This window comes from Ambystoma mexicanum, chromosome 6q (assembly GCF_040938575.1).
Source record: "Ambystoma mexicanum isolate Mex_15411 chromosome 6q, UKY_AmexF1_1, whole genome shotgun sequence".
Lineage (NCBI taxonomy): Eukaryota > Metazoa > Chordata > Amphibia > Caudata > Ambystomatidae > Ambystoma > Ambystoma mexicanum.
The window spans coordinates 1,422,885,466-1,422,909,097 of record NC_090937.1 but is presented as its reverse complement, the minus strand read 5'-3'; the positions used below and the strand labels follow the sequence as shown (position 1 = coordinate 1,422,909,097).

Genomic DNA, 23,632 nt, shown 5'->3' with positions numbered 1-23,632 from the left:
TGTGACGGCAGAGTATCTGCCAGGTTCACTGAACGCAATAGCAGATTGGAATTCTCGCTATCTGACAGACTCCAGCGACTGGATCCAGCAGTGTTTCAGAAAATGAACACGAGATGGGGCCCATTACGCATGGACCTTTTCGCCTCCTGGCTCAATGCTCAGACGAGCCTTTACTTCAGCTGGAGACTAGATCCGGGAGCGCAGGAAACCGATGCCTTCCTGCAAGAGTGGACAGGAGGCCCTCATTACGCTTTCCCTCCCTTCGTAATGTTGAGCAGAGTTCTAGCGAAATGTTGGAGGGAGAAAGCGGAACTGGTGTTAGTAGTGCCTTTGTGGAAATCTCAGGTGTGGTTTCCAACGCTAATGGAGCTAGTGACAGACATACCCAGAGTGCTCCCCGAGGGAGAGCGACTGCTCACGAACCCAGCTAGGTCATACCCTCCTCTGAGAGCGAGAGGGACAATCCCGCTAGCCGCGTGCAGCATATCAGGAAACGCTGGGCACTGCCTGGAATTTCGACGCAGGCAGCAGAGTTTATCGCTGAATCCAGGGCTCCAACCACAAGGAGGAGCTATGACGCAGCTTGGGCAAAATGGACAAGCTGGTGTAAGAACATAAGTGTTCATCCCATTTCAGCGCCTGTAGTGGAGATACTGAATTTTTTAGCAAACTTGTTGCAGAACGGAAGAGCTTTCCGTACGATAGGTGTGTACAGATCAACAATCTCAGCAGGTCATATGCCAATAGAAGGAGCCCCAGCAGGAGAACACCCTGCAGTAGGAAGGCTTATGAGAGGAGCGAAATTCAGAGTGCCACCAGACCCCAGGCATAATACAACGTGGGACGTGGCAGTAGTATTACGCCTCTTATCAGATTGGCCAACGGATAAGTGTCTTTCCCTCAAGCACACTATCAGGTAAACTAGCTATGCTATTATATCTGATTTCCTGCAAACGAGTATCGGATGCGAGAGCTCTGGAGATTAACAGAAGGTCTTTTGGACCGGAAGGAGTGACATTCTCGATAGTCAGGAGGACCAAGACAGGGACCACTACGGTCCATTATCCCTACTTCCCTAGTAATACGAAATGGTGCGGTGCACGTTGCATTAAGGAATACGAGAGCAGGACGACGGTGAATAGGGCGGTAGGTACCACACAGCTACTAATAGCACGTAGAAAGCCTTTTCACACAGTTACTACGGCGACCATCGCGAGATGGGTCAAGGAGATTATGCAAGCAGCAGGTGTGAATGTGGGCATGTATGGGGCTCATACAGTGAGAGGATCAATGGCCTTGAGAGCCGTGAGAGCAGGAGTATCTTTAAGTGAAATCATGCTAGCAGCAGATTGGTGGAGTGATCGCACGTTTAAAGAGTTTTATTTTAAACCAGCAGAGAGTCTGGCAGAAAAGCTGCTGGGGAAGTTTTGAACAAGCATAATGCTCGCCTTCAGTCTTGTCATAGAATGAAGATTACCCCTGCTAGCTGCGCAGGGAGTATTAATTCTATTAAAGACTAGGAGGCAAGCATTAAATTCCCACCCGAGTATATTACTGTCTATAATTGCATTGTATTATGTTAGTAAGTACACTACATAGACTTCATCCTAAAATCTCCTATTGTATTGCTTCTTAGGGGAAGATCAGAAGAATAACTGAAGACAGAGCAATAGCAGAGTGATTCAGGAAGCCGGAGGTTCGCCGGCAGTTGAGTTTCAAGTTAAAGAAAGACTTTGCATCGTTGGCGAGGATCAGTTATGGAGGTTGTGAAATTTTCACAGCAAGTAAAAGCAGAGGAGGACTCCAAGCACAGGAAGTGGGTTGTGACTGGTGGAGAGGGCATGGATTTTGTAGTTTGAAAAAGAGAAAAGTTTGTTGAACACTTTTCAAAGTTTTATATGCGTTTTGTTGAACTGCTGAAGAGTAGAAATAAATGAAGATGAAGCACAATACTCGCCTCCTAGTCTTTAATAGAATGAATACTCCCTGCGCAACTAGCAGGGGTAATCTTCATTGTTCTGAATGGTTCTGGAAGAGCAGGGAAAACCTGCTTGGAGCAGACCTTCATGGAGTGGACAACTCTGGTGACCTCATCAGGTGTGATAGGAGAGGAGAGGAAGGCAGAGGGAGGATGGGAGGTCATAGGAGACAAGGAGGTGGGTGAAGAGTAGTGGGAGAGGGACTAGAGGGTGCTCAGGATGTCCTGAGTTTTCACAGTGAAGTGTGTGGCCAGTGCATTGCTGAGGGCCTGTGAGGGAAGAGGCATAGCTCTCAACTCGCATGCTTTTGGCAGGAGTCACCCGCCTTGCAAAGGGCTGACTCACCCACCAAGCCTCCTGCATGCCCATTCATTCCAATGGGCGTCTCACCTGCGAAAAACATAATCGGGTGATTTCACCCGCCTTTGCGACACAAATGGTTGAGGGCTATGGAAGAGGTGAGGAGACTGCAGAGAGGTTGGCTAGTTTCCTGCGGATTTTAAAGAGTTCAGCTATGCCCTTGGATGCACTAGAGATTTATAATTTTATAATTAATTTTGTATTACTTGTAATTTTATTTGATAGGTGGAAGTAGTGCTCTAAGATGTCTATACACATGATGAATAGCATTGAATTGACATTTGTGACTGTTTTAAAAAGGTGTTAAGCTTTCAGCGGATAACATGTGACACAATTTAAAACAAAAATAAGTATTCTTTTTCTGGACCTACAAATGCTCAAAAGCAGGAACTGAAGTAATGAGTCCATGCCAACTAGAGTCTGTGTAAAGTGAGCAATCTTAGAACCGACCTTGGCGCGGCGGTGATAAAACAGAGAAAAAAATAATTGCAATCAAAACAGGCAAGATCATCACTTTTAACGCTCGCACTGCTAAACGTAAAAGAGGCCACTTCATGCCTCCAAGTACCGCAGCACTGTAGCTTCGCCACAGCAACAGCCCTGCACTGAAGTCGCACTGCGCATGTCCTTAAAAGTGGTTGAATCAACGTCAAAGGCGCAAAAGGGTCCACGGTAGTTACAAAACCGAAGTTGACGCTTTGATCCAGTACTACCTTTCGTTGATGTACGGCGACGTCGAAACCTGCTTGAAAGGCAAACTCCATTGTTCCGTTAAAAAAGAGCAATCAAGAAGTTAGAATGGGAACGCGATGTTTTAGCGGGCGCAACTAAACGGGAATTACTAAAAATTTAGATATGATTCTTAGCGTGTTAGCTGTTTGAAAACATTTGAAATCTTATCGTTTTAAATTGCAAGTTTGGTCACACCGCTTATTTCGTGGAAAGCCTTACTCATAGTAACAATAAAAGGTTTTCATGATGGCCGACTCCTTCAGCGCCGAACATTACAGAACGAGTCCTTCGTTTGTTTTCAACTAGGCATTTCACTTCTGTCAAGTCGGCCATCTTCCAAGTGAGCATTTGTATAAGGCCAAGGTGCGTGGCTTAGTTCAACAAGAATATGTTTTCTACTGCAAAAAAGGGTTTGAAAATATTACGTTATACAAATTAGAATATGTTTTACTAAATAGCTGGTTTAACTGCGTTAGCGTAACACGAGTGTTTATATACGCCAAAGCAGAAAAACAATGCAGTGCCCGATTTGCGACGCGTGGGATTGTGCCATTATAAAACGCTTTTGTAAATTAGGCCCACAGTGTATTAAATTGAAAGCAATAGAATACCTCGCGGTTTTCGGTGGCTTTCGTATGCGAGGTGTAATGAGTTTCTGTAATTCAGCACAGCAGCCGTAAGGAGGCGCTGTGGGAGCTGGCACCACAAATGCATATCAGCGTGCGCAGTAACTAACGGCCTAAAATATCACAGAGCACAAGTGAACACTATTATATTTTTAGCTGCCGGTTCCCTTTCCCGCCCGCTCCATTCGAAGCACGGCGGCCCTATTATATTGAGAAGCTGTTTCCGTGGAGCAAAGCGAGAGCCTAGCAACCAGGACCTAGCCCCCCGTCTAGAAGTGAACAGTGCCCCCCCGCCGCGGTGGGCCATTTGCTTTGACATCCCCCTCCAAGGGCTGGTCTCCTTTGTGTTGGTGAAACGATTCATTACCAGGGATCACAGTCCTCCCCTAACCCTCCACCCCCATCTTCGACAGAAAGACAGCGGCTAAACCTCCATTAAGCTGCCCAAAATCAGGCCGTATGGTCGAGGATGATAGGTATTCGTTGATTCTGTTGAAAATTAGCCAATCTCCTTCTTAATTATCGAAAGCGTGGGCTGTGTCGCTTCTCTATTAATTGCACGCACCAGTCCAGTTGTGTGCACTGTCGGTGCCAGTTATACAGTTATGTGACAGAAATGTTGTCTGGAGGTTGAATCCTCTGGGCGTATGCATTGCTGAGCGCACGTTAACAGTGAGAGAAAATTAAAGCCCACTGTAAAGCCAAACTAACAACATAGAGCCCACGAGAGGCTTACTTTATAGGATCTCTCGCGAGGTTGGTGCTCACCATTTAGGCGTTTTTCACCGAGTACCTCCTCCCGCCTTATCGCGCTGTCTGCCCGACTGGGTCCAAGAGACCACCTTGATGATTCGTTTTTCCGCTTATAAATGACACCTCAAAGGAGCATTTGGTTGCAGTAATAAATAGGACTATATTTGCCCAGTTCTGAGATTCAAAAAGCTGGTACTGGAACGCTCACTTGCCCCACTGTGTGTTTAATTTTCCCCCGAAAGATGGCACGTTAGACTATGTGGGCTGGTACCAGTTGACAGTAAAAACGGAATAGGAGCGATGCACCATTACATGCAATGTACAAAGATGGCATGATTTACAGTGTTTTTCAATGAGATTTCCCATTGAAAAGCGCTTTGTAAATCAGACCCAGTCACATCGGCAAAATGTTGCAAGTTATCAACACGTGTTACAGTGTACACAATAGATGGTATATTTTAGAGAATAATGCCCACCCCTCTTAAGAGCATGACCGTAAAATAATATATTTTAAATAGTTCACTATTTATACATTGCGAATAATATCTGCAACGTCAGTAAAGGGGACAATGCTCGACCTGATTCACAACGCGTTTTTCAATAGGATTTCCCCGTTTAAAAACGTTTTGTGAATCAGGCCCTCTGGCTTCAAGTACACCACCAACTGGGTACTTTATTTACGCGTAAAGAAAAAAACATGCAGATACGAGAATAGACGCATTTTACATACTCAGCGGGATCGAAATGTTAAACACCATACACGGAAATATGCACATGATTTGCCACAAAAATGCATACAGCGGCAGGCAGTGATCCTTCTCTTGCGAATATTAGGAATGGTCCGCGGGCGTTCGATGCAGTCCACGCTGGCCGCTCTCGACCCCCAGTCCAGCATTACATTGCGATAAAACAAGCCAATCACTCTTCCTAGCAGATGCGGTTGCTGACAGCGCCTGTGTTGTGTTTTGTAGACCTCAGCATCAGGAGAAGATCGTTACAGCTGCATAAAAAGAGAGTAGAAAAAACGATGTAGTAATTTGCAATAAAGGAGAGTAGAAAAGGGGGACAGGCGTTGCTCGTCACATGACGGCGTTTGGCAGCCAATGTGGAGGGCTCATGGGCCTCGATCGCCCTCCCAAGCTCCCCCCCAGAGCGGAGCTGCACCGGGCTCTGCCGCAATATAAATACCTCTCTAAAATGCGGAGGAGATTCTCTGCCTGACTGCGTCCCCGCGCACAACCCTCAGGAGCCGGGATAGCAGCGCGCCCCTGCAGCATCCCAAGGAGGACCCCCTGGCCACTTGCATGCATTATTCGTCTTCCAATATGGTTTGCGACACTAAAATCGTGGCCGAGGATCACAATTCTATGTCTCAGGGCTCCCAGAAGGACTCCCTGATCGTGTCCTCATCCCAGATGTGGTCCCTGCCGGCTGCCTCCTCCACCCAAGTCGCTGATCCCACGGAAGAGGCAGACGCCAGGGCCAAGGACCGGGTTTATATTCGGGAATTTCAGCCCTCCGACCAAGAGTCGGCCCGCCGTATCTTCTACGAAGGCATTCTCGAAAGGATATCCAGCACTGCCTTCAGGGGGTTGAAGCAAGAGCCCCTCATTCAAATCATATATGTTCTGGTTACAGGTAAGTTCATGCGCTCTGTGCGTGTTGCACTACTTTCATTGCAGGAAGAAAGACGCGAATGGTTGTCTCCAAGTGTGCACCTGTCCCGGATGCTCTATTACCTTCTGAGTCAGACCGTGGAAGGTAGGGGTGGCTTTGCATGGACGATCATTTTGTTTACAGCTATACTAAAATAATTTCGTGATAATGCATACTAATACCTACATACGTATTCTTATCTGTGTTGCTAACTATCGGCCGACGACGATATTTATTACAGTAGGTAGCGGTCCCTTCTCCACACCGTTAGCTATAAGCATGGCCTAAAACGCACACACTTTGTTTAAATCCCAGGTCAATCGGAAACTCTGCGGTGTGTGACGGTGTGGTGCTCTGACGGTGCCTATTTCGGTGCAGCCGTGCAGGTGTCGGCTTAGATGGTGGCACATGCACTGCTTCAGATGTTGCTGCTGCTGCAGCATTACTGCCGGCGTCCTCTGCTGGCTGCATACTCCCTCTGCTCGCTGCAGCATGAGAATGACTGGGAGGAGGGGCGGGTGTAATTTTCACGCAAGCGCTCAACACCTTCCGCCCCCTTCCCCTGTACCCATCACTCGCTCGCATATAAACCCCTCATGTCGCAGCACTCCCAATCCCTCTGCATTCCGCACCGGGGTCCTCCCCGTTACAGACATTACTCCAGTCAATAACCTCTTGCACGGACACCCTTCACTCCTTGGCTTTAACCCTCTTCGTCCATGCAGCCATTTCTCAAACTCTACCCCGTCAAACCCCACTAGCTGATTATCACTCGACCCCCTTTCTTCTCATTTACCTTTTCTGGTAAATGCTAGGGATGGGATGAAGGAAGCAGACCGACTTGCCGCTGCTTTCGTAAAGAAGAAGGATCTCTATTAGGGGGTTTAACAAACATACCACTTTTATTTTCTCCCTCTACCCAGCACCCTACTAGCTCATGTTAGAGAAAGAGAGCAATTAATTCCTATTTGCCCGTCAATATTGCATTGCACATTGCCTCGTCCGCAACCTTCTTATTCCTGCCGAGACAAGGTCTTTTTGCTGATGGCTCATACATCGTTTTATGCTTTATGCTTTATCTGCCTATGGTGTCCCTGGTTGCTGGCTCGCACAGATAAGTCTACAGAACGAGCTCAGAGGATGATTGCCGGTGCATGCCCAGCCTGGCATCTTCAGTTCCTATAGATGACTTAATAAACGATCTCAGACTAAAATCAAGGTAGGCCATCACAATCCTCTCTCTGAAACATAATCGATTCGTACATTGGTCCCAATTGTTCTATGCTTTTTTCCTATTCTTGTGGTATCCTTTGGATGCTCTATGTCGTTTTTATTTAATGTTTAGACCTCATCGTTTCTCTCCCTTAAGTTTTGGTTTTAAATGTGACTTGTTTCCTAGTCGATACATCTCTGCTGCACCAAAGGCACGTGACGTGTCATTAACCTGCAACAACTTAAAGGGTTTCAACAAGTAACAGCTAATAATATTTGAGCCAAAAAAAGAGCATACACGGTCCCCTAACTGTCCAGCAGTCCGCCGTTTGAAATAGTTCTCGATTTACCACAGTACATTAATTCCATGTTTAGGTGTTAGTAAGTACCTATGAAGGAGACCCCCCACGCACCCGCTAAAAATAGCATCATTCACCATAACCTACTGTGCAACATTGAGAAGCACCTAAAGATTCCTTATGCCCAGCCTCTCAACTGTATTCTGCATAGTTTTTGCCGGGTGCTATGCGTTGGTGAATACGTATTGTTGGTTTTTCATCTTGTAAGTACATATCTAGTTGACTAATGAACACAAATGCAAAATTCCAAGTAAGATACAGTCAACGTTGATTAAATCAAAGTAAGTCTATTTGTATAGTTGGTTGATGGAAAAGCATTAGGCAGATATTGCTTTTATATTTCTTTTTTGTTTTCCAATTTTGCTATCTTGCTTGCAGACTTCTTTGAGTCTTACCCACTCTCTCTTTTCCTGTTCTGTTACTGAAAATGCCAAACACGTTTTCCAAAGCATCTTTAATCACATAGAATACATTTCATTATAAATGACATAATATGTGTAAGACTAAGAGACAGTCTGTAGTAATTTTATCATTAAGGCTATAGGTAGAAACAACGTCTTAGAATGTTGTTTATGTTAGAAGGATTTTTCCTATTCACAATATATGGGGTTCAGGATAAAGCTACACCTAGGCTACAGTGCATATCCGTGTATGCCTGACTCTCCCAGGTGTAGACATAGCAGAGTAGTCAAGGCTTTACTATCAAGAGGGGCACAGGGCGATTATAAGGAACAGGGTGACGTGCAATAAGGGAATGTCCACGAAGAATACATGTGACAATATAACCTTTATACAGCTATAGGAGAAATGGATATGTAGGATGTTACATGCGAATAGCTTGCTAGGATAGAGTACTTAAGGCAATGACTTATGCAGAAGTCACTAAATGTTCTGGAAACGGAACCCAAATTCAGAAATGCAATGTTTTCGGTAAGGTTTGATTAACCGAGTAAAGCACATTGATAACCAACGTGATAACCTCTACCCATCCTGAAAAAGCATGAGGTTATTTTGAAAAGGAGCCGTTAAACACAAGCCAGCTTATGGGCTCTGCTTGCGCTCAGTGGTTTTTATTTTGGGTGCATTATTGTTCAATGCTACAAAGTCAAGTGACAAGAGGGAAAATTAGCTTGCAAAGTCACAGTCGAGCTGCATTGGTGCAGAGGGTGGTTTTTGGAGCCAGAAAATCAAACCCGAGGGTGGGGATTGGTGCAGCAACTCCAATAGCCGAGATTGCATCCTCAATGGACAAAGATGATGCTTGTGGAGGACCAGCAGTTGAGAAGCAGGTAAGCTGAGACTACGGCAGTTGTAGGTCTTTGACACTATCTACTGCCTCTCAGTTGCAGTAATATCAGTGTAAGGCGTGCAGTGGCTAGCAAGTGCCATTCAATGTAACCTGGAATCCTGAAGGTGAGTAACTTCACTGTGACCACCAAATCAAGGGAAGTGTGCACCATTATGGTTCCTTTCATTTGTGAAGTAAGGTCCGGAGAGTGCAGGGCCCAGCAGTTCTTCTCCATTGGATGGTCGAGTTGAAGAGCAGAGCATTCATCTTACTTGGATATGTTTCACTTCCAGCTGCTTAGAGGTGGGCATCAATGTTTGACAAAGGCTTTGTGCAAATCCGCTATTCTTATATATTTCTTAAGGGCTGGATGCAAATCCAGTCTCCAGTTAAGATCACTGAACCCTTAATACATTTGGCGGCCACCCAGATAAGTGTAGTCACAACATTCAAACTTTCAATAGTTTCTTCCCAGACAAATACTTAGAGAGTGTGGGTTAAGCAGTGAATTCCAGGTCCCATTCCAGCCAGATCTGATTGTGGCTGCCTGGTTCTCCCATCCTAGAGTCTCGGGAATGCCATGATAATATATGGCAAACAATTGATCTCATGCTTGCCAAGGAAGCTCAGTCTCGTGATGAGGCTAAGCGGACTTGTAAACCTAGGTCGCCATTTTAAAAGGGACCTCTGGGGAAAACGCCTTTTTTTCTTGATCACAAAATGGCTGTAGCAATGGGCAGCCTAACCAAGAGCTGCCACAAAGCACTGAGGTACATAAGGAAACAAACACGTTTACCTGCTCAGTGAGACAGACTAAATGGTACATATAGGTGTGAAGATGGATTTCTAAACTCTGACCTGGTGGGCAGAAATTTACGAGGCCACCCTCGGGTTAGTGAAACAGGGGAACCTTCTGAACAAGCCAGACCAATCTATGTAGCTTGGCAGGCGGTCAAGACTAAGTCTCAGGAGGGGTGATGAGTGATTGGAAGCCCACAATGAGCACACACAGTAACGAACCACAAATAACTCTTAGACAAGTGTATATGAAAACTATCTATACATTTATTGTTGACCGGACCAACAGACACAAGTAAACTTTAGTTAGATAAAAACAGTTACCACACAACATACGCTACTACATAATATATATACAAAATGTTTCCTAATGCGACAAATGAGGAAAACGCAGCCACAACCTGTAAAGATAAGGTTGGGTTACCACTAGGAGCATTAGATAATTCTTCTGAGTCGTTCCCTAACTTTTGAGTCCAGCCCAGGAAGTGGGAAGTCTTGTGCTCAACAGTGCAGTTGTGCGTAAAAATGCACTACCGTGCAGGCAGAACAAAAAAGCGCTGTCTTCTTGGGAGAGCTGTAGCAAGCCAGGAAGGGGCTTGAGGCGATAGAGAATTGGTTCCCACTATTCGAGTAGGATCTGCCCTTGGAGGCAGAGCAGTTTTCAAAAGGTGAGAATAGCTAGGGAGTGGAGGCTAACCCAGCCAAAAGCGAATACCTTGTATGGGATATCCATGCGTAAAAGAGATCGGTTGTGCCAGGGGGCCACCGGTAAGTGATGCAAGTACTCACCGACCCTCGGCACAGTCCGGACCAAACTTTGCCAGTTTAGTCAAGGTTGCTAGTAGGTTCGAGACCTGCAGTTTCGCTGCTTACCGCCTCTCAGAGGCTGCAGGATAGAGTGATCGTCTGTGATGGGACAGTTGCCTTTTCTCAGCTTTGGAAAGAGATATTCCAAGAAAAATCTAGTGCAGCAGGCTTCAAGGCACAGGAGAGCAAGTAAGCAAGTCACCTACAGCGACCGTCACCAATAGGTAGTGGCGTGGGAATCACAGGTGTGTGCAGCGTTACACACTCTCCTAATTGGGGGCCTAGAGGAGCTAGGTATCAGGTGTATCAGACTGCGTAGGTAAGTTTTCCAATATCTCAGTTATGTCTTCCTCTTCACTCAAACACAGAGTGTCTCCAAATTCCCCCTCCTCCTCACCTGATGTAGAGGAGTAGTCCAGCCTCTTCCGACGAGTACGATGCCCGTGAGTCTTGCCCATCTTAAGTAGGTAAGGCCGGCCTCGGAAGGAAGCCACTGTGACCTCGGAAACGGGTCAACAGAGACTCCCCTCCGCGATAGACAAAACGGAGTAGGGGAAAAGCCTTGTGGCACAAAAACCCCTCTGGATGACGATCCCAGTGATCCGGAAGCAGAGAAGGGGAGCGAGCGTGCAAATGTAGCAGTCCAATGTCCAGACAGAGCCGGGAGATGCAGGTTGAGAGAGGAGGGAACCTTAAGGAAGAGAACGTTAAGCTGGAACAGGAATCAATGGTAAAGGAGGCCAAGGAGAGTCCGGAGGGAAGCAGAGAGAGAGAAAAAGGGAGGAAGCCAAGATACAAGGCGAGGAAAGGGCGGAACACCGCCAAGGGAAATAACAAGGAGCGTGACAACGAAAGGGTAGTACGAAGGTTGCAACGCGCCGAGCCGCCGAAAGTGGAAAGTAAAAATACACTTAGCGGCGGCCATCTTGGAAAGAACTAGACCGTCAAAAGATGACTAGGGAGGAGACGTGACGGCACAACACGTTGGCGGCCATGTTTCCACCTGTTCCACAACCGCCAGGAACCCGCGGTTGTGACAGTATGCCCCCTTCCAAGGTGGCTCCCTCCCGGCTTGCTGGGATGGAGCCTATGAAACTGTCGCAACAAACGGCAAGCATGTACATGAGGCCGGGGTTCCCAGGTATCCTCAGATGAAGGATATCCTTTCCAATGGATGAGATATTCAAGGCGTCCTCTGTGGTACCGGGAGTCTCGGATGCGGGAGACTTCATACTCATCCGAGATGGGATCCGGTAGGATGTGTAGTTTGGGAGTATTCTGCTTCCGATCGTCCGACACAAAAGGGCGCAATTGGGAGGCATGAAACGTCGGATGGATCCGACTAAGGGTTCCTGGTAATTTGAGGCGATAGGCTACTGGGTTGATCTTATTTAGTATCTCAAAGGGTCCGATGTACCGAGGAGACAATTTAGAAGGACAGACCCAACGAGGCAGGAACTTAGTAGACAACATAACTTTGGACCCCTTTTCCCATGCCGGTACTTGGTTTCGATGTGTCTCAGCTTGTTGTTTGTTCCGTATATTGGCCTTTAGGAGGCTTTGTTTAGCTATATTATGAGCTTCCTTTATTTCGGCCAGGGAGGTTTCAATGGAGGGTATAAGAGTCTCAGGCCAAAAAACACGTACAATAGATTGAGGGTTGAAGCCGTAAGTACAATAGAAAGGGCTAAACCCGAGGGCATCATGAACTGAGTTATTGTAAGTAAACTCTGCGGTGGGGAGTAGGGATACCCAGTTGTCTTGAAGCTGGTTGACAAAACACCTTAGGTATTGTTCCAGGGTACCATTTAGCCTTTCCGTCTGTCCATTAGTTTGCGGGTGGAAACCTGAAGACAGAGCCCTCTCGATGCCTAACAGTTGACATAATGCAGTCCAGAACATAGAGGTGTATTGGCTACCACGGTCGGACACAATCTTTTTGGGAAGCCCGTGTAGCCTGAATGTCTTTGAGAAAGACCTCTGCCATGACTGAAGCCGAAGGTATTTTTGACAGCGGTGAGAAATGAGCTAACTTGGAGAAAGAGTCCACTGTCACCATGATACACGTACACCCTTGAGAACTGGGTAGGTCCACGATGAAATCGGTCGAAATGTGCTTCCAAGGACCCGGAGGGATCTGGTCCTGTTGAAGCAGGCCGATGGGTCTTTGTGTGGAGTGTTTGTTTTGCATGCAGATCAAGCAGGTCCGGAGGCATGTCTGAGTGTCCGCTCTCATGTTGGGCCAATAGAATGACCTTCTGAGAAGATCTATGGTGCCCCATAGGCCTCGATGACCTGCTACCTTAGAGTCGTGGCACCACCGAAGAGCTTGCTGACGGAGGGCTTGTGAGGGAAGGATTAATTTACCTTGCGTGAAGTATAGACAGTCTTTCTTGTCAAACGGCAGCTTGCCCACGGACAAGGTCGATCCTTCCGGGGAAAGCGATGCTTCTCTGACTTCTTCCAGGAATGAGGATACCGTGGAGATGATCTTGGTATGGGGAAACATTAATTCCTTTCGGTACGTTGGAGATATCTCCTCTCTACGAGACAGAGCGTCGGCAATCTGATTTTGAGAGCCGGGAATATAGGTGATGGAAAAATGAAACTGAGCAAAGAAATGTGCCCATCTGGCTTGACGAGTGTTATAGCATTCTTGTTGTCGCAGTATCTGAAGATTCTTATGGTCGGTGCGAATCAAAAAAGGATGCAAACTTCCCTGGAGCAGATGTCTCCATTCCAAACAAGCCAATTTCATGGCCAAGAGTTCCTTCTCTATAACGGAATAGTTCTGTTGGCTCGGACTTAATGTCTTAGAATAGTATGGTATGGGATGTTCCCAGCCCTGGTTGGTTTGGAGGAGAACAGCTCCCACTGCTGCAGCCGAGGCGTCAGTTTCTAAAACAAAGGGTAAACGTTGGTCGGGCTGCCTTAGAATGGGTGCGGTACAGAACCTGTTCTTTAAGCGGGTGAAGCTGTCTTTGGCTTCGGTGGACCACTAGAAAGGCGTGGAGGACTTCCTTAACAATGCGGTGATTGGAAGAGTGAGTCTGGAAAATTCAGGGATAAACTTCCGATAGAAATTTGCCAGACCTAAGAACCTCTGAATATCCTTGACCGATGAAGGAGAGGGCCAGTCAAGTATGGCTTCAACCTTCCTAGGATCTATGGTGATACCTTCTTTAGACAGGATAAACCCCAGATAGGATACGGAGGATTGGGCGAAAGAGCATGTTTCCAGTTTGACCAAAAGGTGGTGTTGCTGCAGCCTGCGTAGTACTTCCCTTACCTGGAGGGTATGCTCTTCGGTCTGGCGGGAGAAAACCAGGATGTCATGAAGATAGACCACAGTATTCAGACCCAACAGATCCGAGAATATGCGGTCCATTAACCTCTGGAAAATAGAGGGAGCATTCACTAGTCCAAAAGGCATTACCTGGTATTCAAACAAGCCAAAGGGAGTGCGAAAGGCCGTCTTCCATTCATCTCCGGTCCTGATTCTGAGCAGATGATAGGCATTACGTAAATCAAGTTTAGTGAATATCACTGAGCCCTGGATCGTCTCTAAGATCTCTGAGATGATGGGCATGGGATACCTGTCCTTGATGGTCAACTGGTTTAGGCCTCTGTAGTCGATGCATGGCCTTAGTTCTTTGGAGCCTCTCTTGGGTATAAAAAACAAAGAGGCCCCTGCAGGTGATCTGGATGGTCGGACAAGACCATTGGCTAGGTTTTCATCCAGATAATGTCGGAGGACTTCTTTTTCAGAAATAGAGAGGGGATACATCCTGCCAAAAGGAACCAAGGCCTGAGGAACGAGATTGATCCTACAGTCCTCCGGACGGTGGGGCGGTAGCTCTATGGGTTGCAGTTCTTCAAAGACAGAAACAAATTCCTTAAAACAGCCCGGAATGCAATGAATGGAGCTCTTTTCTGTGGCACATACAGTCTTGACACTCTCAAACAAAGGTCCCGGTAGGCACTTCTCTTGACACTAGGTGGAATGGAAGCTCAAGAGGTTCCTCGTCCAGTCTATGGTGGGATTATGCCTTCGGAGCCAGCCAATCCCCAATATAATCGGAAAATGGGCAGCGCGGATGATGTCGAACTTCAATGTTTCCGAATGTTGCTGGATGGAAACAAGCACATCCTCCGTGGTGCGAGTGATCAGACCGGAGCATAGAGGGGTACCATCTACTCCCTCTACCTTCTGGTCTTCTTTGGCGATTCTATGTAGGTCCACCTTATCGGCCCATAGGGTGTCCAAGAAATTCCCCGCAGCACCACAATCTAGCAGAGCCTGGATCTTGATCTCCTTTCCTCGGAACTGGAGCAGGACCGATACCACCATTAAACGGTGATCTTCAGAGGACTTGGCGGTGGTTACCGAAAGTGTAGTGTAGGAACTGGAAAAAGCCCCTCAGTAGTCTGTCCAGTCGGCTACCGAGGGCGTTCGTTTCCCGACCATCTGGGGGGGTACGTAGGGACAGTCCCTCAGGAGGTGAGTGGCAGAGCCACAATACAAGCAGAGGTTTCCCTCCCTTCTCCTCTTCTTTTCTTCAGCAGTCAGGGGTGCTCTGGTAGTTCCGATTTGCATAGGTTCTCCTCTGGTAAGAGGACGGGTAGCAGGTGAGGAGGTAGAAGGATGCGTTTCCAGGGAAGGACCGAGACTGTGGGTCTTCCTTCTTTCATTCTTCCGTTTGGTCAAACGGAAATCAATTCGCATTACAGCCTTTAGGAGGTCAGAGAACGAGTCAGGGCGAGGCATCCGGGCTAGCTCATCCTTTAGCTCTTCTCTCAGACCCCTCCGAAATATGGTGTACTGTGCCTCCTCTTGCCAGCCTGCCTCAGCCGCTAACCTCTTAAAAGAGGAGATGTAGGAGAGCAGGTCTGAACTTCCTTGATGCACATCCAGTAGGTCTTCACTCGCTATGTGAGCGCTTTCGGTGCGGAGGAAGGTCTGCTTTAATAGATCCTTGAATGCTGAAGAACTGGGTCAGATTGAGAGACTAAGGGAGTGGCCCATGCCAAGGCATTCCCTGTCATATGTGTAATCATGAATCTCACTTTAGTATGGTCTGTGGAAAAGGCGTGCTGTTTGAAGGCGAAATGATTGTTGCAGGCTTCTAAAAATTCTTTAACCTTCCTTTCGGAACCGTCAAATTTGCCTGATACCAAGGGCAGAGGGGGAAGATCTGTGGCTTGCTGTTCTCGGGCGTCTACCCTTTGCTTAAGAGCGGCATTGTCTGTCTTAAGGGTTAGCACTTCTTGGTTGAGGGTCTGTACCGCTGCTACGAGTTCCTGTAGCTGTTGGGGAGTTGCCATGTCGGTATTTTGGCGTTGCAAGCTATCAAGTGTATCAGACTGCGTAGGTAAGTTTTCCAATATCTCAGTTATGTCTTCCTCTTCACTCAAACACAGAGTGTCTCCAAATTCCCCCTCCTCCTCACCTGATGTAGAGGAGTAGTCCAGCCTCTTCGGACGAGTACGATGCCCGTGAGTCTTGCCCCTCTTAAATAGGTAAGGCCGGCCTCTGAAGGAAGCCACTGTGACCTCGGAAACGGGTCAACAGAGACTCCCCCTCCGCGACAGACAAAACGGAGTAGGGGAAAAGCCTTGCGGCACAAAAACCCCTCTGGATGACGATCCCAGCGATCCGGAAGCAGAGAAGGGGAGCGAGCGTGCAAATGTAGCAGTCCAATGTCCAGACACAGACAGAGCCGGGAGATGCAGGTTGAGAGAGGAGGGAACCGTAAGGAAGAGAATGTTAAGCTGGAACAGGAATCAATGGTAAAGGAGGCCAAGGAGAGTCCGGAGGGAAGCAGAGAGAGAGAAAAAGGGAGGAAGCCAAGATACAAGGCGAGGAAAGGGCGGAACACCGCCAAGGGAAATAACAAGGAGCGTGACAACGAAAGGGTAGTACGAAATTTGCAACGCGCCGAGCCGCCGAAAGTGGAAAGTAAAAATACACTTGGCGGCGGCCATCTTGGAAAGAACTAGACCGTCAAAAGACGACTAGGGAGGAGACGTGACGGCACAACACGTTGGCGGCCATGTTTCCACCTGTTCCACAACTGCCAGGAACCCGCGGTTGTGACACTAGGCCTGCGAAATTTGGCGAGAGAGGGCACAGGATCACCAGAAAGCGATGTCCCACGTCTCTGGTTTCAACTCGAGACGGCAGTGGCTCTACGGGATACGCTGTTAGTCTCGAACCAAACGCGAGAAGTAAAATATTTATAAAAAGTAACTGCTGCCACCAGTTCATCTCAGGCACGCTCGCACAATCCCCCAAAAAATCCTTTGAGGGTGTCTAGAGCCATAAAACAAAAAGGACCCCAGTTTACGGTACTGGAAGGTACATTGTGCACTGTTAAAAAGTTACCAAGAAATGGCAACATAGTTTCCCAGTACTGATAGTCTGAAGGATGTGTCAGTTTCCCCATAAGAAGTGCGCAAAAGCCCAGGGGAGCACAGCTGAAGGCTGGGCTCCACTGGTAAAACGTCAGGATAGAATAGCCAAACAAAAGCAAAATGTTTGGGGGGTCCACAAATGGAGGGAAAATTGCACATAAATGAAATCTTTCCTAACACTACGGCACCATGGCCTTGCAGTATTTATGGACTCACAGGAGCATATATAATTTGAGTTCCTGCAATCTCTTAGAGGAAAACACACACATGCCATAGAACTCAGTGCAAGTCTGAGGTTAGGACTTTCGTCCAAATAGTTTGAGGCTACATTTATGGTTAGTGTTGGTTGTATGAGTGTTTGGAAAGGACAGGTCTGTGAGAAGCTATTGAATGTTGCGCACAAAGATCTAGAAGTAGTTAGATGGTATTATGCTTGGTACCGTTTGTTTGCAAAAATGTGGTACACACACCTTTTTTTGCCTATAAGTATACATTATTTACAGATGATAATAAAGAAACTTAATAGAGCTTAGCTTGTCCTGGTAAGTTGAGTGTCCCATTGATTTGCAGGTTAGATCTGTGGTCTGGCACTTCTGACGGGTTTAGAACATTGTGCTGGGGCAGAAAGGAAGGTTTGGTCGTTGGTTGGATAATTAATGGACACTAAGGGGAGGGGAACCGAGGTGCAGCTTTTAAGAGACTTATATCAATAAATAAGTCATGCCCCTTTTACCAAGCAGTTGTTCACTGATTGTTCATTTGTAGGCTATGGGTGGGTCAGATTTATAATTGCTGATAATGTTTGTGAAAGCTGTGGTTGGATTTACCCCTTCACTGGGGCATTTTACACTGGTTCTTTGAGGATTAGGTTTTTCTGAACCCGACTTTCCGATTTTGAGTTTTTTCTGTCCTTCACACTTTCCCCAACATGGGGGTGGTGGTTTACCACCCCTCCTCGTTGCCTCCTATTACCCCGCCCCATTAACTCTTGTCTTCAACAGCCATGTATGGTGTGTGGATAACGAGCTGTCCAAATTCCCTATTCCTATATTCTTTCAGTAAAAGTGAGCTCCTTTTTTTTTTTTTTATTTTCGAAAATACTCGTGTCCCCTTTAAATTGGCACATACTGATGTGTCATGTGATCTGCATACCACACGCCGTAAACGTCCACAACCTTGAAACTAGTGAAGAACACCATATGAATGGAATTTTAGAGCACCATTTCAAAGGTACTGGCTTCTTTGCATCACACCACAAAAAGTATGATATTACACCAGATTATGAACATTAGTGCCAGCAGGAGAGGCAGGATGGGCTCAAGGCCCAACATCCTAAAATGTATTTATGCGTCTTGCAACCACAAATATCAAATCAAAATTCTGCATGCTAGACTCTATAAAATAACACCCACGTGTTAACAATATATGCACAATAGCATTGATTTCTTTTTGATATAAATGCTCAGAATTGTATCAAATGCATACGAATCTCTCTGTTTTGGGTCTTTGTATTCCAATACCAACTCTAAATTCTCTTTTCTGACAGGTATCGTTTATTTCTCTTCCTTATCTCCATAGTATTGTGCTTTGTTGTGACCAAGTCCTTGCTGACGACCTGCTGTTTACCCATCATTCTAATGGGCTTGAGGTACTACTACAGTAGAAAGGTTATCCTCAGCTATCTCGAGTGTGCGCTACACACGGACATGTCTGATATTGAACATTATTACATGAAACCACCAGGTGAGTATAACCCCAAAATGAAGAAAACACATCAGAACTCTTCCCGTTCCAACTGGCCTTTTTTTTTCTTCACCGTGTCTACAATAAGCATCTTAGCACGAAAACTTTATGTAGGTGAATTTTAGGAGGACTTGTGCATGCTTGTTGCTTTCCATCCACGTTTGCAGGTTATGCGCTATGCAATGTGCATATTTTATCTTGTTCTCGTGAAAATGCCTGCCCTTTTCATGCCTAAAAGTGGAGTCCAAAAGATGGGTAAGTATTAGTAAATAATAATTTCCCTTTTTTATATAGGGAATAAACATTTATCAAGGATCATGTGCAAATAAGCTTCGGTAGATTTGTGAACACATCTGAATAAAGATAACACCATAAAGAAGGAACTGCAGACATGCATTGATGAAAATATTAAAATAACCTAAAAACACATTTAACAAGCTCTTTCTTATATTATGGATGAAAAGTGCTTCTTTTTTCTCCTGTCTCATTGGTGCCGGTGTAATTTCACCGACCCTTTTAAGAGTATGGTATCATCTAATTGACAGATGGTATATTCGGTGGCGATTTGTACGGGCATAGTAGTGTATGTTGTAGACCTACAGTGCTTGTTTATTGGATCGCTTGAAAAGTGTGGTTGACGGTCGTCTTTCTCATGTTTATTGGCATTGTCACCTGGTTATGAAATCGCAACGTTGAAAGCACGCACTTAGCTTTATGTAAGACTCTCAATTTTTTAAGTAATATAGATGTACAATAACTCTGCCGTTTTATCATGCACTTTCTTTTACACCAGACGGCAGTATTTCCGAGCATTTAGCATATGAATAGAATGCCTAATTTAAACAAAATACCAAATTTAAATGATTTATGAACCTTTAATTCAATCCCACTAAATGGATACTCCCCTAGGACAAGTGGCTCAAGCATTCTCTAGAAAGCTGGGAACAGTAAACCTCACACAATCGTACAGTGAGTTGCAGTGAATGAGTAAAGAAATATTGCTTTAGTCATTTAATATCTAGAACCTATGGTAAAGGCCGTTGGCACTGATCTGAGAAGACACAGCTAAATTAAGATGTACAATGATACTTCCGTAATATGAAATTCTACCCCATTTGTACAAGGTTACAATCAAACAAAATGGGTTCCTTATCTGGCCAGTTGTCACACATATATACCTACTGCTCTTCTAGCCAATTTACAGGTACACATACTGTTCTTCTAGCCTAATTTACCAGATGTAGATGTATCAGACCTGTGGGTAAAATGTTGATGTCACCAAACGTACACCATTTTTTGTGGTTTTTGAAAGGTCTCAATAGTCAGAGATATTTCCCAACTGTTCCCTTAATGGTAGTCCAGTGCAAGCAGTGTTCTTTTATCTAGTCTCTGCTCTTAGTGGTTTTTTCCCCAATATATTCTTTGTGGCTTCATTTATCATATATTACATTATTTTTTGATTAAAAGTCTTCCGCTTTACTCCTGAACCGTTTTTATAACACATAATTAACGCGGACCCCGATATTCAGAATCTGGAGGGATCTAGAGGCCTCCAGAAGCAGAAGACACTGGTGAGAGAGTATGGAGGAGAGATTTAGTGTAAGACAGAGAAGGGGGTAAGGTAGTGAGGCAGGGTGGGCACGAGAGAGGAGAGAGTGACACAGACAGCACAAGCAGAGACAGGTGAACGTAGAAACGAAGGGTTCAGTGTCAGAAAGAGGCAACGAAGGTGCAGAGAGTCAAAGAATAGATGGATGAATAAAGGTGTGGGAGAGAGTGACAGGAAAGTGGTAAAGGATATTCAGGAAGAGAAGATGCACTGAATGAATGAAAGAAAAGCAAAAGGGGTTAAAGCTAGATATCTAAAAGGGAAAGAGGGGAAGATATGAATGAGAACAATAGAGAAGGACGGAATATTATATTCAGATAGAGGGAGAAAAGAGATTAGCAGGGGGCTCTAAATAAGTAACAAAACTGGGGAAAAGGAGGTAGAGGGAGCAGAATTGCAAGAGAGTGCTAGAGAGGGAGAGATGCATTAATAAACAGATGGGTAGAAAGTAGTCTTTTTGTGAGGTCTTCAAATTGTGTTACGGGCTTACCAATATCACAATCGCAGTGTTCTTTAAAATGCACTACTTAGTTCAGGTGATGGCAATGAGAGCCGAATGGGCTTTAGAATGCACTCGTTTTCTAAAATCCACTGGGTTGCATCACTTTCCCCTGTGAAGTGGACTTTAAAGTGCTGTCAAGGTTTGACCAATGTACCTTGTCGGTGTGCTTTCAAATGCGCACTTAGTGCTCTTTTAAAAACATGGTTTTAAATGGGGTTTTCTTTAAAAAAATAAAAAAGCACATTAAATAACAAAACATTCATTTAATATACAACATAAAATAACTTTGGGAGTAAAACAAGTGTATTAGCATAATCTGACATATAATTAATTGTTGTCATATTACACTAAAGTTAAAGTATTGGTGAATGAGGTGCCTTTTTGGTCTGAAAGAGCTCAACAAATCATTGTATCTTTTTATAGCAGCAAGAAAGTTTTCCATTGACATGGGATTGTCGAGCAGTTGCCCTCTAAATTAATGTGCTCTTTTCCTACTCATTCCCTTGTAAGAAAGAACCCCTAACCTTTACCTCCCAATGGCCAAGTAAAGCATTTCTTAAATACTAGCGTATTTTGTCCTAATTTACTGGCCTTGTATTGCTTGGTGGGAAATCTCTTAATGATATCCCTTCCGAGAATCACTTGTTTAGTTGTGCGTTACTAGCTGTGATGAAGAGCTACTTTCGACTGGGATCACTGAGTCAGCAGCAAGCTGGCCCTTGCAGATGAAGCTTTCAGTTGCTGGTGGGAGTTTGGTTTCCTTTCTTGAAAATAAATATGGCTTATAGCAAAGGACACCCACACTATTAATATGTTTGATTGTACTGCCAAATTGGCCGGACCTTCCATTTACTTGGGATTGCATTAACATTAACAGTGTTTGTTATTTTTACATTTCAAGTAACCTAAAGAAGCAATTATTTCTTTCACTGAAAATGTAAGTTTGTAACTAAAATTTAAGCTGATGTCTGTTCTTAATTCAAACTACAAGATGTAGTTGGACAAATTACTTTGGCTTCATTATGATTTACTTTATTTGTACATTGCACACCAAATATAGTCATTTATTTTCCTAGTTCTTGCTTTTTTAGGGTGCCTTGTAGTACTTAATCACAAACATGAAGTGTTTCCAAAAGCAGGAAGACAAAATAGAATGGTTTAATATTTTTTTTTTTTTAAAGTGGAAAATTACAGTGGACTCTACATATAAGATATAACTGGATATTCTGGTGCTTGCCCCAACCAAATGCAGATTTGGTGCCTAATACAAAACCACGCATTTTCCAGCCTGCACTTTGGAGGAAGGAATGTAATACTCAATGACTAGCATAATCAACCTCTGCCAGTAATCCACAGTTGCCAAGAAATAATCTATAGAACACTTTTCTTTCCCTGTTCAGCTATTCGGCATTCATGCTGCACCAGTGACCCCTGCAGTAGTTTTATAGCACATAGGCTTGTCTGAAGAGTAGTGCATTGTGTCCCGCCCGGGGTATCCAGACCTTATTCTGGGAAAGCAAAAAGAAGGGGGGAGAATAAGAGGCGAGGTGATAAAAGTATGGAATATTTCTTTTCAAAAATATTTGTTGAGATACAACCACTGTGTTACTAAGTATTTTTTTTAAATACTTAGTTCTTTCAGGCCATTATCCATAGAAGGAATTAGTTGTACACAGAGTAAGAATGGTGACTGAGATAGACCCAATATTATGGGAGCCTAGGCTGGTGAATGAGAAACGAGCCCACTCCTATTCCAATTTGAGTGTATACCCTTCATGACAACTTTCTTCCAATTATATCTCAAAGCAGTCATCCTACTTCCACTACTCGCTTTTAAGTTCCTTGTGTTCACTTTCCACCAAGATTGCTGGCAAATGTAGTAACTAAATAGTATAGTCCACACCAGGATTGTCTGTTATGCAGTAGAAACAATTGTTAGTTACACATATTCATATTCCTTCGATCTAAATCCATTCTTGAGTTTTAATCGAGTCTGTAATTTTTCCCAAAGTAGTACTGGTTATTGTTTTCCCCAGAAAACGGGTATTTAATCAGTCTCTGAATGCTTCAACAGGAAAAACATTAGATGTCAGGTATCCTTCCACCAACCATGATATTGAGCATTGCCAGCACCGATACTAGTTGGCATGACTCTGATTTGTAGACCGATGTCACCAATACTTGTCATCTTTGAAGATTTCACAAACCAAAAGAAAATATGATTTGGTTAACAAGCTGGAGTTACCCTTGTCTTAAGGAGGTATTTTACTTGGTACAATATTGATTATATTACTATTCCAGCCAGTTTGATATTTGTGGGAGGCAGTAGAAGAGCTCAATGAGGTAAGCATCCACTTCTGAGTCTGTTACTTGCAGGTTAGATACAGATTTGAAACCCTGCAATGGCAACTCAGTCCTTAATTCTCCCGGGGATATTAAATATAGTATTACTGAGTTGGTTGATAACACTTGCCATTTGCAGTGCTATGAGCTGGCAAAGCCATGATTGCAAGTACCTTATACAAATCTATTATTAATAAAAAGTTTTTACTTTTAGCATAACATCCAATAATGATTTTTATTTAGTCGTATCTGCAACAGTTCTGCTGGGCTTTTTTTTTTCTTCATTTATTTATTTATTTTTTTCGCTGAATGTTTTCCTGGTTAAGAAAGGTTTCCACACCAGGACAGTTGCTTTGCAGCACCCTTTCAATAAGATAGTGTTATCCAATCCTGATCTAGCTTGGTTTCCCCACAGTATTGTTTTTTCTTTAAATCAATTTTTTAACTCTCA

The 23,632-nt window shown here is 44.8% G+C and overlaps 1 protein-coding gene across 2 annotated transcripts in view; it reads left to right on the top strand.

The window, feature by feature from the left end:
* The first annotated feature begins 5,520 nt into the window (after positions 1-5,520).
* NAT8L (N-acetyltransferase 8 like) overlaps positions 5,521-23,632 on the top strand; it is a 193,543-nt gene continuing 175,431 nt past the window's right edge. Inside the window, exons 1-2 of one of the 2 annotated variants that reach the window (XM_069632126.1) lie at positions 5,532-6,088; positions 18,563-18,727. In XM_069632126.1, coding sequence (XP_069488227.1) covers positions 5,755-6,088; positions 18,563-18,727 — 499 coding nt within the window. In that variant the 5' untranslated portion in view covers positions 5,532-5,754. Of the gene's footprint in view, positions 6,089-18,562; positions 18,728-23,632 lie in introns of both variants that reach the window. The other variant, XM_069632127.1, reaches the window with a different exon arrangement.